This window comes from Tasmannia lanceolata, unplaced genomic scaffold (assembly GCF_043159265.1).
Source record: "Tasmannia lanceolata isolate RefF3 unplaced genomic scaffold, GAP_Taslan_0.1 ptg000023l, whole genome shotgun sequence".
NCBI lineage: Eukaryota > Viridiplantae > Streptophyta > Magnoliopsida > Canellales > Winteraceae > Tasmannia > Tasmannia lanceolata.
In genome coordinates this window covers 9,176,858-9,191,554 of record NW_027518700.1, presented here as the reverse complement: position 1 = coordinate 9,191,554, position 14,697 = coordinate 9,176,858, and the positions used below count along the sequence as shown (strand labels likewise).

Sequence of the window (14,697 nt, the reverse complement as noted above, 5' to 3'; positions counted from 1 at the left end):
GATCCGTTTAACATCCGAATCCAAGAAGTAAATCCTTTTTATTTATTATTAATAATATCATTAATGTTTATTTTTAGTAATGACACACTATCTTTTGTTTTTAAAAGAAAAGTGAATTTTCTTTTTAGAAAAAAAAATAAAAACAAAAATAGCCCAAACCCATTCCATCATATACCAAAAAAAAAAGGAAAAATCCAAAGACCACTACCAACACTATCAACCATCCGCACCGCCTCCCTCTCTCTCTGCCTTTGTTTTAAAAGGAAAAAGAGGATCTCATATATTTTAGGGTTTGAGAGTTTATTTTTTGAAGAGAATGTAGAGGTCTAGTTTTAGGGTTTGGAAAATTCATTGAGTAAGAAGGAGAAAAAAGATAAAGTGCTGCAATAAAATGTTCGAATTTACCGGATAAATGGATACGGATAATATCCGAATTCGAACAATATCCGGCGGATACGAATTCGGTAATAGATATTAAATATCCGTCAAACCGAATCCGAATCCGAATTCGGATGGTGTATACTGTAATCGAATTCGGATATAGCCATATCCGCTCCGAATTCGATCTGTTTACACCCCTACTTACAGGCCATTCGATATTAAGGAGGATTGTGTTCTTTAACTCTACCGGGCAGTGTTTTCGCCCATTTTTCACTGCACAGAATGAAAACAAGAGAATGACATTCACCAAACCTGGCGCATTCTGCCCCTATCCAAATTTCCCAGCAGCTAAAACAGGCAGATTCTCGGCTCCAAGCGATTCTGTTCTGTTCCGCCCGCTAGTTGAAACAGAGAATGAGAAATGTTGAAGAACATGCCCTAAGCAATCAAGATTGAAAAAACAGGAAAGAAAGATGGATTGATGTTATTTTGTTCCTACATTGTGAAAAGAAACCAGGGAGCCCATTTTCCCCTCAATGAAAATGAAAAGGAAACTGATAAAAATTGCAGCAATGGGGCATCTAGAAAACATTCTAACTAGTCAGAGTTTTCCTTCTTGCAACTAGTTAAGAGTTTCAATTCTCATAAGATTTCTGTGTACAGGTCACAATTAGACTTCTTGCTAAGTTCCTTCATATGTTTGTATGTTTACTACACCGTATAATGCTGCTGAATAGTATCGATATCAAGCCCCTTCAGCTTCACTACGGACTCGACATGTCCCTTGAGCGTGTGCAGCTCACGAAGCCTGCAACAATCAAAACCTTCTTGTCAAGTGATTCCACCAATTTTCTTGAATATTACATGCCAAAAGGATTTTATGAAGTTTAATCAAGGCTACTGATGTTTGCACTACCATGTTTTAATAATTGCACAAACCCAACTTGTCTTTTCTTTTTTTAAACAGCTGTCAAATGTTTTTTACAGTTCCCAAAAAGCTCTCAGAAGCCAATTAAGAAAGAAAAGACAAGCCGTGTTTGTGCAATTATTAAAACATGGTAGTGCCAATATCAGTAGCATTAATTAAACAGCATTGTAATGATTTGGATAATGTGATGCACATTACCTTGCAACCTCGGCTCGCCTCTTGGCCTGCTCAGCAATCTCAGATAACTCCCTGTAACTGCTCTTGTCAGAGAAGAGGTTTGAAGTTTCAGGAGGTTGAAGACCATGTAATGTTCTCTGGGTAAGAGCCCATCGTGCTTCCCTTTCCTCTCTCCCGTAATCCTTTTTGCTAGTAAAGGCGACCTAAAGAACGGCACAACAGAGTTGAGAGAAATTTGGAATATATAATTTTAAGTTTAAATGACATAATTGAAATGGTGCAACATATTCTCGGATCAAATAATATACCCTTCTCTCTAGCAGAGTATCCCATGCCTTTCCACTTAGAATGTAGCGGACAGCAAATTTGATCCAATCGAGAGGGAAATAGAATACCACGCTGTAAAGCCAGATGACTCCAGCCCAACCCCAACCCATTCCTTCTATCCTTGCAAAACCCCAGTTGGCATAAACAGCTATGAGAGTTGCCACCTGAAAAAAAAAAGAGTGGATAGAATGATTGCGGTGACCTTCGCTTGATTGTTTGCTCGGAGTTCATTCATATGAAGCGGTCAGAAAATGATCAAGAAGATAAACTAGCTCCAGCTCCATTCCCTTTGTGGGGTGCTTTGTCCCTTTTTGTTATATTATGGGGCATTGTTTCATTAATAAAATGAATAATTTTTCAAAAAATAAAAAGAATTTTTGTGGTGACTGTTATCTGTCTGCCAATCAGCTGAATAGTTCTTACCCTCTGCCAACAACTAAAGGTCGAGAAATGCAGGATAAAATCCGATTCAGGCAGATGGAGCTAGAGCTCAACCATGAGATCATCAGTATGTTGTAAATGTTTAACATCAGCGATGACCATGCTAAGGAAAATGAGCACCTGAATGACAGTAATCTAGTTCAAACAGGAAAGGATGCTATTCTGGATTAAGATTTGTAATGTGAAGAACAGATAGAAAGCATTGGTCGCTCTAACTCAAAATAGTCAACCAGCATGCAGAAAAGTTTATGCTTTAGTAACTTTGTATTTGGCTTAAGGATGTAGTGTAATAGGTTTTCAAAGGAGTTCCAATATTTAAAAGTGAAAAAGAAATGTTCTGAGAAGTCGAGAGATGGTGGTGTTAGATGTACTCTGATGTATTTGTCTTGGGGTTTCCATGAACCTCGACTGTCTGATACTTATAAATTCTTTTGCTAGGTAAGCTAGACTTTATTGCGACAGAAAACTAAAATAAGAAGGCATACCTCAACTCCTACTATATTTCTAATAAATATTTAACTGTAATCATTTTAAAAGAACTTTCCTCTTCTACCTTTTTAAATGGGGAGCTGCTACATTGTTAAAAGACTAAGCAGCACTGAGATGAAAGTGGCCTTTATTGGAGTTTAGCTTGTTGAAAGACCAAATGCACTACCAGAGGTGTTTCAGAATCATCGATGCAATCTGTGAATTAAAATGAGTAGAAATTTACCAGCTGTGCCACAATGAAGGCAGTGAGCAAGAGGAGCCCGGGGCGTTCAACAAAGGACCAGCTGCGAGATCGGGTGACGAAGATGAGGGCTTGGCTCACGATACTCACTTGCAGGTATAAGGCAGCCATCATTTCACTGTCTCTTTCCCTCAATGATCGAACGCCGAATTTATCCTGCATAAGAAGAACACAAAGTATCAGATAGTAGGCCTTTAGAGGAATCCAAATCCAAAGAAGCCTACGAAAAACGGTTAAAATGTATGGAAGTCCCAGTATGAGCAGAAATAAAAAGAATGTTTAGCATAAACTTAAATCTTTCTTGGAAAAAATTACCGAGAAGAAGTCAGTATCGTGCATAGCCCAGAAGAAGATGACTGTCATCAATGCCAAATAACCTCCTAGGACCACACCAGTTGCAAAAATCTCTTTCAGTTTCCAACTGTCTGGCATGGGAGACGGCTTCACTCTATCCTTTGAGATAGTCATGATAGTTCCTGGAGCCAATGCCATTGAATGGAAACTAACTCAATCCAATTGTAATGGACAAATTCAAGAGGCATCATATTAGTTAAAAGCAGCTCACCATCATTTAGTATGGCGATAATCAACACCATAAACGGAGAGAAATCAAACCTCCAGATCAGAGCGATAAGCATAAAACCAAGCTACAAGATCGCAAACAAAGAAATCGCAAACAAAGAAATGGGAAACAAAAATATCCATACCAAAATTAGAATAAATTAATTAAGACAGAGGATGATGGTTGTCACTTACAACAATACGAATGGTGATGGAGACTGCATATATCTGAACATCAAACAGATCAAATGGAGAACAGTTAGTTAGTGGTCAAAATTGAAAGAAAGATTATGGGACCTTTTGAAAATGATAGCATGAATAGATAGAATAATACAGTGTAGTTTTTCATCCTTTGGAAAATAGCTCTACTGGTTAGAACAGCACTGATGATGACACTGAGTCCAGGTTCTGTGAGGACTATGTCAGAAGCACTTCTTGCGGCATCTGTGGCATCTGCAACAGCAATACCAATATCGGCTTTCTTCAAAGCAGGGGCATCATTAACACCATCTCCTGTCATTCCACAGATGTGCTTTCTCTCTTGTAATCTCTTCACAATTTCATATTTATGCTCTGTTTCACAAAAACCAAACCCATCTAAGCCGTAAGGACATAAGGTTTTACCGATCATAAAAGCTAAGAAGGAAACTGCACTATGGAATGTCAGAGAAATATAATATAAGATCAAACCCACCTGGAAAAACTCCCGCAAATCCATCAGCCTTCTCGATCAATTCATCAACAGGAAGGGAGGCAATGGATGCATCCTTGTGTTGGCCAAGTAATGAAGATGAAGGATACATGTTTGTTCCCATTCCAAGCCTTCGGCCGGTCTCCTTACCAATGGCAAGTTGATCCCCTGTAAATATGAAAAGAAGGGATCATCAAAATGGTAATGCAAGGAAAAAGAAGATCCAACTTACCTGTGATCATCTTCACGTTCACGCCAAGATTGAGAGCCCTGCGGATAGTTTCAGCACTGTCATGCCTAGGGGGATCGAAAAGTGGCAACAGACCAACAAATTCCCACGGTCCCCCTGGACTCTCCTTTGTTTGCTCGGGCACTTCCTGTCAAAAAGATAAAAGGAGTAATGATATGAGGGCATTCACACAGAAGGAAAGAAATATTCAACATTTAGTATCACTAACCTGTCTTCCAACAGCCAATGATCGAAGCCCACGCTCTGCAAACTTGTCGATCACGGAGTGAACCTTGTTCCTAACATCCTCTTTGCAGTTGCAAAGGTTCAATATCTGTTTGTGGAGAACATTTAAAACCAGTGAACTATAATACATACAGGTGCAAAATGCATACCATCCCTACCATGAAAATAAAGAGATAAAACAAAAGTACAACATACCTGCTCAGGGGCACCTTTGCTAACACGGTGCCAGCTGCCATCTGCATCTATGTAAGTGAGAGCAGTTCTCTTGTCCACTGGGTTAAAAGGCAGAAAATGCACCTCTCTTATACCAGCTCTTGCCTGTACAGATCAGCAAACTATATCAACATTGTTACAAGCTATGATACCTAGGTATGAATACACTATACAGATACATATACAAACATGGACACAAGAATGAATATGCTTGGATTTTCCAAAATCTTGGACACAGATATAGATACTTTATGTCATGGGATAAGACACAAGGCATCTATAAATAAAATATCTAAAACTTAACTAGATTTAACTTGGACGATAGAATTACTTATATATTTAAATTAGCGTTTGTATGACTCATATACGTAAAGTTATAATTGCAAATATAGGATCCTAACGTGCAAAAAACATGATAGCTAAGTCGAATAAAGAGGAACATGTTTGAAAGAAAGACAAAATCATTTGACCAACAAAAGCATCCAAGTATCACGTCATGTTGGACAGGTATATTGGGCCTCTAGAAGCATCCTATTATCATAGGTTACAAGTATTATGATCTGTGTTCTTTTTAATATCAAATGAAAAATAATTCATAAATTGTTAGAAAGTGGCAAAGACTGTTGCAAAATTAAGGGATAAATTCTGATTTGAAGTTGCTACTAAGCTTGGTGTATCATAAAAAAATACCCTTTAATTAAGTACCCAAAATTATCAAAGTTTACGTCAATTGATCAAGCTTAATCTTGATATTGTTTCCAAAGGCAAACAGCTAATACGGGTGCTGCCCTCAATTTTTCTTGGCTTTTCATGCCATGTTGAAATTTCTTCCAACACTTAGGCAGAATTTCTTGCCTTTATGAAAGGAGTGGAGCTTTCCTAGCTATTAACTTGCAATGGAATTATCAATGGATTGAATAAGAAACTACTTGTTGTCAACATCTTCCCTAACCAAGCAAGTCATCCATGGGCAGTTCATGAAGCAGTGTACAAACCTAAGAGGCTTCTTCGACCCCTTAATTACACCATAGCTCACTTATCCCATAAGTTTACAAAGCAGCTGGTAAGCTCACATGTTAAGGTATTGCCTCCATATTTTAACCCCATATTCATTTCAAAGAATTTTTTAAGATAAATGAGTAGGACCATCCTCAATACAGGGTTTTCTTAAGGCTTGGTTTGCCCTAGTCCCTTTTCTAAATGTATCTTCTAACCAAGCAAGTCATCCATGGGCAGTTCATGAAGCAGTGTACAAACCTAAGAGGCTTCTTCGACCCCTTAATTACACCATAGCTCACTTATCCCATAAGTTTACAAAGCAGCTGGTAAGCTCACATGTTAAGGTATTGCCTCCATATTTTAACCCCATATTCATTTCAAAGAATTTTTTAAGATAAATGAGTAGGACCATCCTCAATACAGGGTTTTCTTAATGCTTGGTTTGCCCTAGTCCCTTTTCTAAATGTATCTTCTTCTCATGTCCATCATAGATCTTCTCTGCCTTCTTCATTGAACTTTTCTCTTCAAAAAAGTTCAATACGCTTACCAAATAATGAAAATATAATAAGATGGAGGAAGCAAGACCGCCATTGTTTTCCAGTGTAAAGGAAACAGAAGCAAAATTTTCTCAATTTAACTAATGGATTCTGGTGCTTTATCACTTTGGGAACTCCCATGAAGTCTTTGTGCTAATTTCTGGTGCCACAAACTGCTATGCCTCCTAGTTATCTACAAATGCTAGTCTTAAAAGCTTTATATCCTCTGTATAATTTAGTATACCTTTTCTGTAGTTAATTTTCAGATTTCAAGCAAAGAAGTAACTGAATAACCAAGCATAAGGATTGTGATATACCTCTTTTGGATCAGCAAGCATCCCAACCATGGCAGCATCAATTGCATCCTGATTTTCAGTCCTTGATGCTCTTGCAGCAAGCAGGATAACATGCTCTCTGTCCACACCTTTCGCAAACACCTCAATCAGATTGGTGTCAATACTTAGCTTGTTAAGGGTTAGAGTCCCAGTTTTATCGCTACAGAGCACGTCCATTCCAGCCATCTCCTCAATTGCGGTCATTCTCTTGGTGATCGCTCCCTGCTCAGAGAGCCTGTGGGACCCAATAGCCATAGTCACAGACAAAACAGTAGGCATCGCAATAGGTATCCCTCCGATCAAAAGGACCAGAAGATTGTCAATCCCATCTCTATACTTGCGGTGTTGAATTGGGTACATGACGATGACCTCAACAGCCATGCCAATTGCAATGGAGCAGATACAGAAATTACCAATGGCGGTAAGAACCTTCTGGAAATGCCCAACCTGGTTAGTGCTGTCTACCAAATGGGCTGCCTTTCCAAAGAAGGTGTGAACCCCAGTGGCAATGACAACAGCTTCAAGTTCACCCTGCTTGCAAGTGGAACCCGAAAACACTTCATCCCCAGGGTTCTTCGTGACAGGGAGGGATTCTCCAGTCAAAGCAGATTGATCAATCTTCAATGGATCACCTTCGAGAAGACGGGCATCCGCAGGGACAATATCTCCCAATTTGATGCTTACAATGTCTCCTGGAACTAGAATAGATGCGTCCTGCTCTGTCCATTTACCGTCTCTAAGAACCTAGATATAATACAAATAATAAAAATTATATGTTAACAGAAGAAAAACCCATTTGGATATTGAATAACATGATCATGAAAAGGGTATAATCGAATTTCAAAATCCCAATTTCTATGTTAAACAGAAGAAAAACCCATTTGGACATTAAATGGCATGATCATGAAAAGGGTAGAATCGAATTTCAAAATCCCAACTTCCAATAAATATTATATGTCAACAGAAGAAAAACCCATTTGGACATTGAATAGCATGCTCATGAAAAGGGTATAATCGAATTTGATTATCCCAATTTCTAATAAAAATAATATGCTAACAGAAGAAAAAAACCAATGGATATTGCATAGCATAATCATGAAAAGGGTATAACAGAATTTCAAAATCCCAATTTCTAACAAAAATTATACGTTAACAGAAGAAAAACCCATTTGGATATTGAACAGCATGATCATGAAAAGGGTATAACCGAATTTCAAAATTCAAATTTCTAAACGTTTTCTTACCTTAGTTTTTGGAGCAAGACCAGCCATAAGAGCTGCTGCTGCATTGCCAGCATTATTTTCTTCGATAAAACTGATAGTGGAGTTGATTACCAGAAGCACAACGATTCCAATAAAATCCTGCCAATCTGGAGGTTTCCCATCTCCATTTGCTAAGCAAATGGCCATCAAAGCGGCCAGTTCCATGACCCATGAGAGGGGGTTCCACATAAAACCCAAAAATTTGAGGATCTTGCTCTCCTGTAAATTTCATTTGTAGGTAAACTTTAGAAACCTGAAATAAAACATTGTTAAAATAACCTAGATGAAAAAGAGCGGTTGAAACAAACTTTTTTCTCTTCTAGCTTGTTGGGTCCAAAGATCTGAAGCCTTTGGGCTCCTTCCTCTGATGATAAACCTTCTTTGGTACATTTGAGCTGCTCGAACACTTCTTCGATTGGAATCCGTTCCTGAATACACCATAATCAAAGGCTCAGTTCCCTTGACAGTACTCAACTCTTTAAACCCATATCAAATGAAACCAAAAAAAAGAAAAAACAAAGAGCGGTGATAAATTCACCCCGTCTATGTATGAATTCACCCCTATTTTTTAAAATGGACGGTACAGCCCATACCATAGGATGATCCAACCAGTCCATTTGATGGGCCACAATTGAAGTAAGTTGTGCTCCCAAAATCATTTCCATAGGATGAGATCCCAACCGTCCGATCTATAGAAGTTTCCTTCTTTAGATCGGAGGGTTAGAATCATCCTATGGTAATGAATTTTTGGGCACAACCTATTTACTTACGGCCCATCAAATGGACGGTTTGGATCATCCTATGATATGTGCTGTACCGGCGGTTTTGAAAAATATGGGTGAGTTCATACATAGAAGGGGTGAATTTATCACTGCCCAAAAAAATAATAGCAACAGAATTTTGGCCGTTTTCAACCAAATTACAAAAAAAACCGTTAATCCAACAAGGATGGAATAAGTGAGAATTTATATGATGGGTGGCCGTGAAAACACGTGAAGTCTAAAAAAGTTGGTACGTCCCACTTTTTTTTATGATCCAAACCGTTCATCTGTTTAGGCACAACCCCCAAAAATCATGTCCATAGGATGATCCTAACCCTCCGATCTGAATATGGAGATTTTCAAAAATCATTTCTGGAATCTTCTACAGATCAACATCTGTTTCTTCCTCACTTTCCCCCCTTTCTTCCGTTTCTGAAGTTTCTTTCAGTTTCTTAGTGACAATAGGCGACGGGGTTGATCCGTATCATCTTGACTTGGTTATGCTTCCTCTCTTTTTTTAACAATACCGAGTCGGGTATGGAACTGATTTTTGGGGCACAACCTATTTACCTATTTTTTTAGACTTCACGTGTTTTCACGGCCACCCATCATATAAATTCTCGGAATAAGTAGTAAGAATAGTGGGCCAAGGGCATACTGGTCATTTGATGAAGAAATCTCCGTACTCCTTTGTCAATTAGTTAGGAGAAGCCATTTTTTGCCATTTTCTAATCATTTCCAGAGTTTTAAAAAAATGAGGAATTCCACTCCGAGACCCAAAAAAAACACAGTTTTTATAAAGAGAAGAAAAACAGAGAAAAGGTGAGTACGATAAAAGTACCCCCAAATCCCAAAACAGAAAAAAGGGAAGGCCAAAACCGGGCGAGTTTGAGACGGAGACGTCTTAAATAAATGAAGGGAGATAATAAATTCGCACCCACTAGAAGATAATTCGCACCCCTTTACCCTGAACTGTCGTCAAAAAGCCTAAAAAAGAAGGGTATGTGGCAGACTTTACTGCTATTTGACGTTTAAAGGGTGCGAATTTGGAATTTATCATCACAATGACAAATTCGCACCCACTTAAGGATAACTCGCACCCCTCCACTTTAAAAAGCGTTAAAAATGTCTACCACATATCCTTCTGTAAAGGGGATCGAATTATCCTAAAGGGGGTGCGAATTTATCATTGCTCCATTTATCTCTGTTCTCCCTAATTATCGTCCCTCGAGTAAAGCACCTTCTATTAAAAAGCAAAAGACTGCATTCTAGGAAAGGTACAATGTTTCCCCACTCTATCAAATTAAGAGAGAGAGAGAGAGAGAGAGGGGTATTTTTTTCTATAAATGGAGAATTTTCCAGATTTGCAAGGAAGATAGGGAATAAGAGAAAGAGGAAATTTAGGTTTATGCTTGATTTGAGCGAAATCAAAGGAGAAATCAAAGACGGAGGAGATGAATAAGATCTTTCCGCCATTACAGAAATGGTGGAAATTGGAATCTTATCGAACGCGCGGATAAAAATATGAGAAAATTTTAAGAGAAAAAATTAGATCAAAAGAGATAGACCAGATCTTCATGAGGATGCAAGTCAAGGAAAAATTAAAGAAAAAAATCGACTTTTAAAAAGAGAAAAATTAAAGGAGATAATGAATAGAGATAGAAAAAAAAAACAAAAAAATACACGAAAATCCTGAGATTCAGAGAAACAGAAGCAAAAAATCAAAACAGACTGAGAAACAGAGAATCTACAACTATAACAGCAAGATCACTTACCAGATCAACTGACTCATTTCTAATCTCCTCGAGACTGATCGCCTTAGCACTTCCCATCTTCTCACCAGGAGAAAATCACAGAAGAAAAAAAAAAAAAAAAACCTTCAAACCCTAAATACCCTAAAATCAGAGTCTTGAAAGGAAAGAAACTAAAGAACTCTTCATGGTTTTCTCTCCCTCCAAAAACACAAACTTAGAGAGAGAGAGAGAGAAAGAATTTTTGGTTCCTTCTTTCACGCATATATTCCTTCCCCTTAGGACTCGTGGGCCCCACCCTCACCTTCAGAATATATGCTATTTATGGGCTTTTTACCGGTGACGTGTCGGTCATGAATACCTCTAGAGTGAAACCACCTTCGCATTCCTCGGTGGACCCCACTTCACCCAAAGTCTTCGCACTTCACCGGCTTAAAAATCTGATTCTTTTCTCAATAATAGAGCAAAGAAAAGAAAATTGGCTTCTCATGGAATGATGACCGGTCGTTACCATCCCATTTTTTTGAAAAGGTGTTCGGACTTTAAACTCGTTGGGAACAAGGAAGTAGAGTGAACCACACGGCTCAAAAAATTCCTTTTTTTCTCACCCCATTCTCATTTTAGAATTAAAAATTAGATTATGTTTTTTATTTTTATTTTTATTTTATTCTCCTAATACTTATTTTAAAATTAAGAATCAGAATCATATTTTTTATAGCATAATCATATTTGGGGAAATCCATAGTTAGCAAAACTCCGTTTTAAACCCTGTCTTTGTGTTCTATTGGTGTGCCGTTTAAAACTCCGTTTAAAACCTTTGAACACATTTTTTCGGCCAACTTCTGAATTTTACTTCCACCGTATTTTGTAAATGACAAAATTCTAAACTCATTTTTTTGTGTTTCCGTTTTTTTACTACGTTTAAAACTTCTACGATGAAGAAAACTCGGTATTTTTTTAGGCAAATGTTTTAAACACGTTTTTCTGGCCAACTTTTCAATTTTACCCCACCATATTTTGTAAATGATAAAATTTTGAACTCATTTTTTTGTGTTTCCGTTATTTTACTACATTTTTTTGAACCAATACCGCATTAAACTCGAATTTTTGCTGTCCCTTTTTTTTTTTTTTTTTTTTTTTTTTTTTTGAATCACGTTTTGCTAACTATGGGGAAATCAACAATTGAGAAAAATGAAGTGGGTTGGTGGATTAATTGTAGATAAGGGTTATCATCATTAGTAGAGAAAAATATATGTTTGATGCTACTGGCATGGGATTAGTGTGTTCTTTTGATAGAAATTAATCACTTTCTTTTGACTTATTCATTTAATTCGTCTGAGGTTGCACCACATGTGCTCAGATTGTCTTATTCATTTAATTCATCTGAGGTTGCTGCACTCTCATGCAACTGCAGTTACATGAAATGCCTTCTGTTATGGTCCCTAGCAAATCCCTGCTCTTTAAATGTCTACTTGGATTTTAGTGTTAATAGGGATAAAGCCTTATTTGAGACGTAAGGGGCTTCAATTTTTAAGCATAAAGAATTTTGTGAGAAACTATAAAATGATGACTGCTCTTATACTTAACATAAACAATCATATAAAGTACATTAATCGTATAATACATGTTTAATATTTGTCGATGATCCATGTGAATGAGTTTAGTGATAATTGTAACAATAAAAGGTCATGAAATAATTAAGACGATATTCGCCCTCACCAGTTAGTGTGCAAAGGGAACCACAAATTCGTCTCCAAGATAGAGTGAAGCCCGGTGTTTTCTACACTAATTGTTTGTTGACGCTTAGCACTAAGCGGAAACAAACCTTGAATCACCTTTGGATAACTAGTATGTGAGAACTAGTGTCTGCAGAAAACAGTACACTAGAATAGAATTTCTAAAAAGATGTAGCTTTCCAAGAAACTGTTGCTTTGGAATTTTGCCATTTGGAAATCTCCAAATGTGGATTTCGAATTCTGTTGCAAGGGTTGTAATATGCTCTATTTATAGAGCTTTTGTTCAAACAAACCCTTTCCAAGGCACCTTATGGCCGTTAGATCGCGCCCATCCATGATTCAACAGTCCAGATCGATCATGGAGTGACTATTGGTTTGTGTAAAACCTCCATCATCCCCTATAACAGCTAGATCATCGATGTGGATTGCAACCAATCGACTCTTGATTGTTGGGACGCAACAGGACACTTTCTAACGGTCCACATTGAACCCGATCATCCACTAGCCACTCAATGTGTCCTACGAAGTGCAAAATACGCCAACAAGTACCACTAGGGTGTGCACGGACCTATGGCTAAACCCCATTGTGCAACAAAGCAAAAGAGGGAAGTAGGTAAAGCATTATGTACCCCATCTCAAACTTTTTGAGTTTCCAATGCGGGACTATCTTTCTAAAGCACTTTTACATATATTTTCTTGAGATTTTATATGGCGTAACGGCTTACAACAATACGGTAGGGGTACCGCCCTTAATATTTGATCCAACAGCAACTCACTTTTTGAGCTTTTTGAGGAGCTGTTGTTGGATCAAATGTCAAGGGTGGTACTTCCACCGTACAAAGGCCTTATTGTTGTAAGCCCTTACACCATATAATTTCTCTCTTTTCAAAAGCAACCGGCCACTTTACAAACAAAATACACTTTATTTTGAAAACCTTTTTCAGAACGGCTTAATTTTAAAAATTCTCTAACAATTAAGAGTAAAATTACCAAATATCCTCTTTCCATGAGTGATTATCATGATTACATGGGCCGTTTCTGTTTTAGATTATGACAACCAATTGCTATTCCAAAACCAATTAGGGCCTTAGAGATCTAGTAGCAAGACAGTCTCATCTTGATGTAAAAAAACAGCCATTATCTAGTGTATCAAGACAATCACATCGTATGAACGAGAACGGCCATTATCGATCTATTGTATGTGGCATGTGTGATTGTCTGATTGATGATTGGAAACATTGGTCTAATTCTCCATCACATGGCGATCGACCCGATAGATCCATATGTAATGGCCAACCCAAAAGGGGGGCCACATGTGCCAGGCGTAGGCCAACCCAAAAAAGAGGCCTCACATATGAGGGGGAGTGTTAAAGTTTAAAAGATTAAATAATGCCATCTCCAATATTCTGTTTCACAGAATAATCAGCACCAGGCTGGACTTGTTATGGCCTACAATATTCATGGCCCGGTCGCCATTTTCCTTATGGCCTACTTGTTATGGCCCGGTCGCCATTGTGGAAAACTTTTTCATTTCCACAATTTAGAGGAAAATGATATGATTATAACGTATTTAGAGCGAAATCATTTTAAATTGACTATCTTTGTTAATTGTAAATAAAACTGGGGACATGCTTCACAACATGGGGCAAAGGCAAAGATAGTAGATGAATTTTATAATTTTATAATTTTTATTTAATTATTTTATTTTATTCTAAGGTAAGTTATGAAAACAACAGCCTCTTATATAATATTGGACGGTTTGGATCATCCTATAATGTGGTCCGTACAGTACTTTTTGAAAAATACGGGACTATAAGGGCTTACACCATATAAAATCTGAGTAAGGAGTGGAGTGCCATTATTGGAACAGAGGAAAACTTGAGTCTACGAGAGTTGGACTTGTCTGAGTCGATTTGCCACATTTCTCTGAACAAATATGTACAAATTATATATCTAAATGGGATTTGCTATGGAATTTGGCCAAAAGGCATTTCGCGGCTGACTTTTGCATGAGGGAACAGCAACCTCAGATGAATTAAATGAATAAGACAAACCCTGGTGAACAGAAATCAGTCGCGAAATGCCTTTCCGTGAAATTCCCAAGCAAATCCCCTTACAAATATATGAAGGGAAATGTTATCAGCACTACTGTATTTTGATGAGGGCACTCCTCACTTTATTAAAGTCATACCATAGTATGACCCAAACCGTACATTAGATGGGCCATAGCCTAAATAGGTTGTGCCCCAAAAATTATTTCCATAGGTTGAATCTAACCCTCCGTTCTATAGAGGGTTAGGTCAAGCCTATGGAAATGATTTTTGAGGCACAACCTATTTAGGCTGTGGCCATCTAATGGACGGTTTAGATCATCCTATGGTGCAGGGCATACC

The 14,697-nt window shown here is 37.8% G+C and overlaps 1 protein-coding gene across 1 annotated transcript; it reads right to left on the bottom strand.

The window, feature by feature from the left end:
* Window positions 1-833: 833 nt before the first annotated feature.
* LOC143856757 (plasma membrane ATPase 4-like) lies at window positions 834-10,805 on the bottom strand. The gene is made up of 16 exons (XM_077367030.1): window positions 10,593-10,805; window positions 8,365-8,484; window positions 8,039-8,275; window positions 6,777-7,538; window positions 4,907-5,029; window positions 4,695-4,799; window positions 4,469-4,613; window positions 4,240-4,404; window positions 3,880-4,118; window positions 3,741-3,773; window positions 3,550-3,631; window positions 3,300-3,460; window positions 2,967-3,140; window positions 1,795-1,977; window positions 1,508-1,689; window positions 834-1,189 (listed from the first exon to the last, which is right to left on the bottom strand). The coding sequence occupies exons 1-16, from the start codon at window positions 10,647-10,649 to the stop codon at window positions 1,093-1,095; spliced, it is 2,865 nt and encodes a 954-aa protein (XP_077223145.1). The 5' UTR covers window positions 10,650-10,805; the 3' UTR covers window positions 834-1,092.
* Window positions 10,806-14,697: the final 3,892 nt, after the last annotated feature.

What these genes read in the sequence shown, in the direction of transcription:
- LOC143856757 (XM_077367030.1), bottom strand. Translation starts at nt 10,649, where the DNA reads ATGGGAAGTGCTAAGGCGATCAGTCTCGAGGAGATTAGAAATGAGTCA. An exon ending in GCAAAGGTGCCCCTGAGCAG is followed by an intron (nt 4,800 to 4,906) that starts GTATGTTGTACT and finishes CTCCACAAACAG; the next exon opens with ATATTGAACCTTTGCAACTG. An exon ending in CCATCACCATTCGTATTGTT is followed by an intron (nt 3,632 to 3,740) that starts GTAAGTGACAAC and finishes GCGATCTTGTAG; the next exon opens with CTTGGTTTTATGCTTATCGC.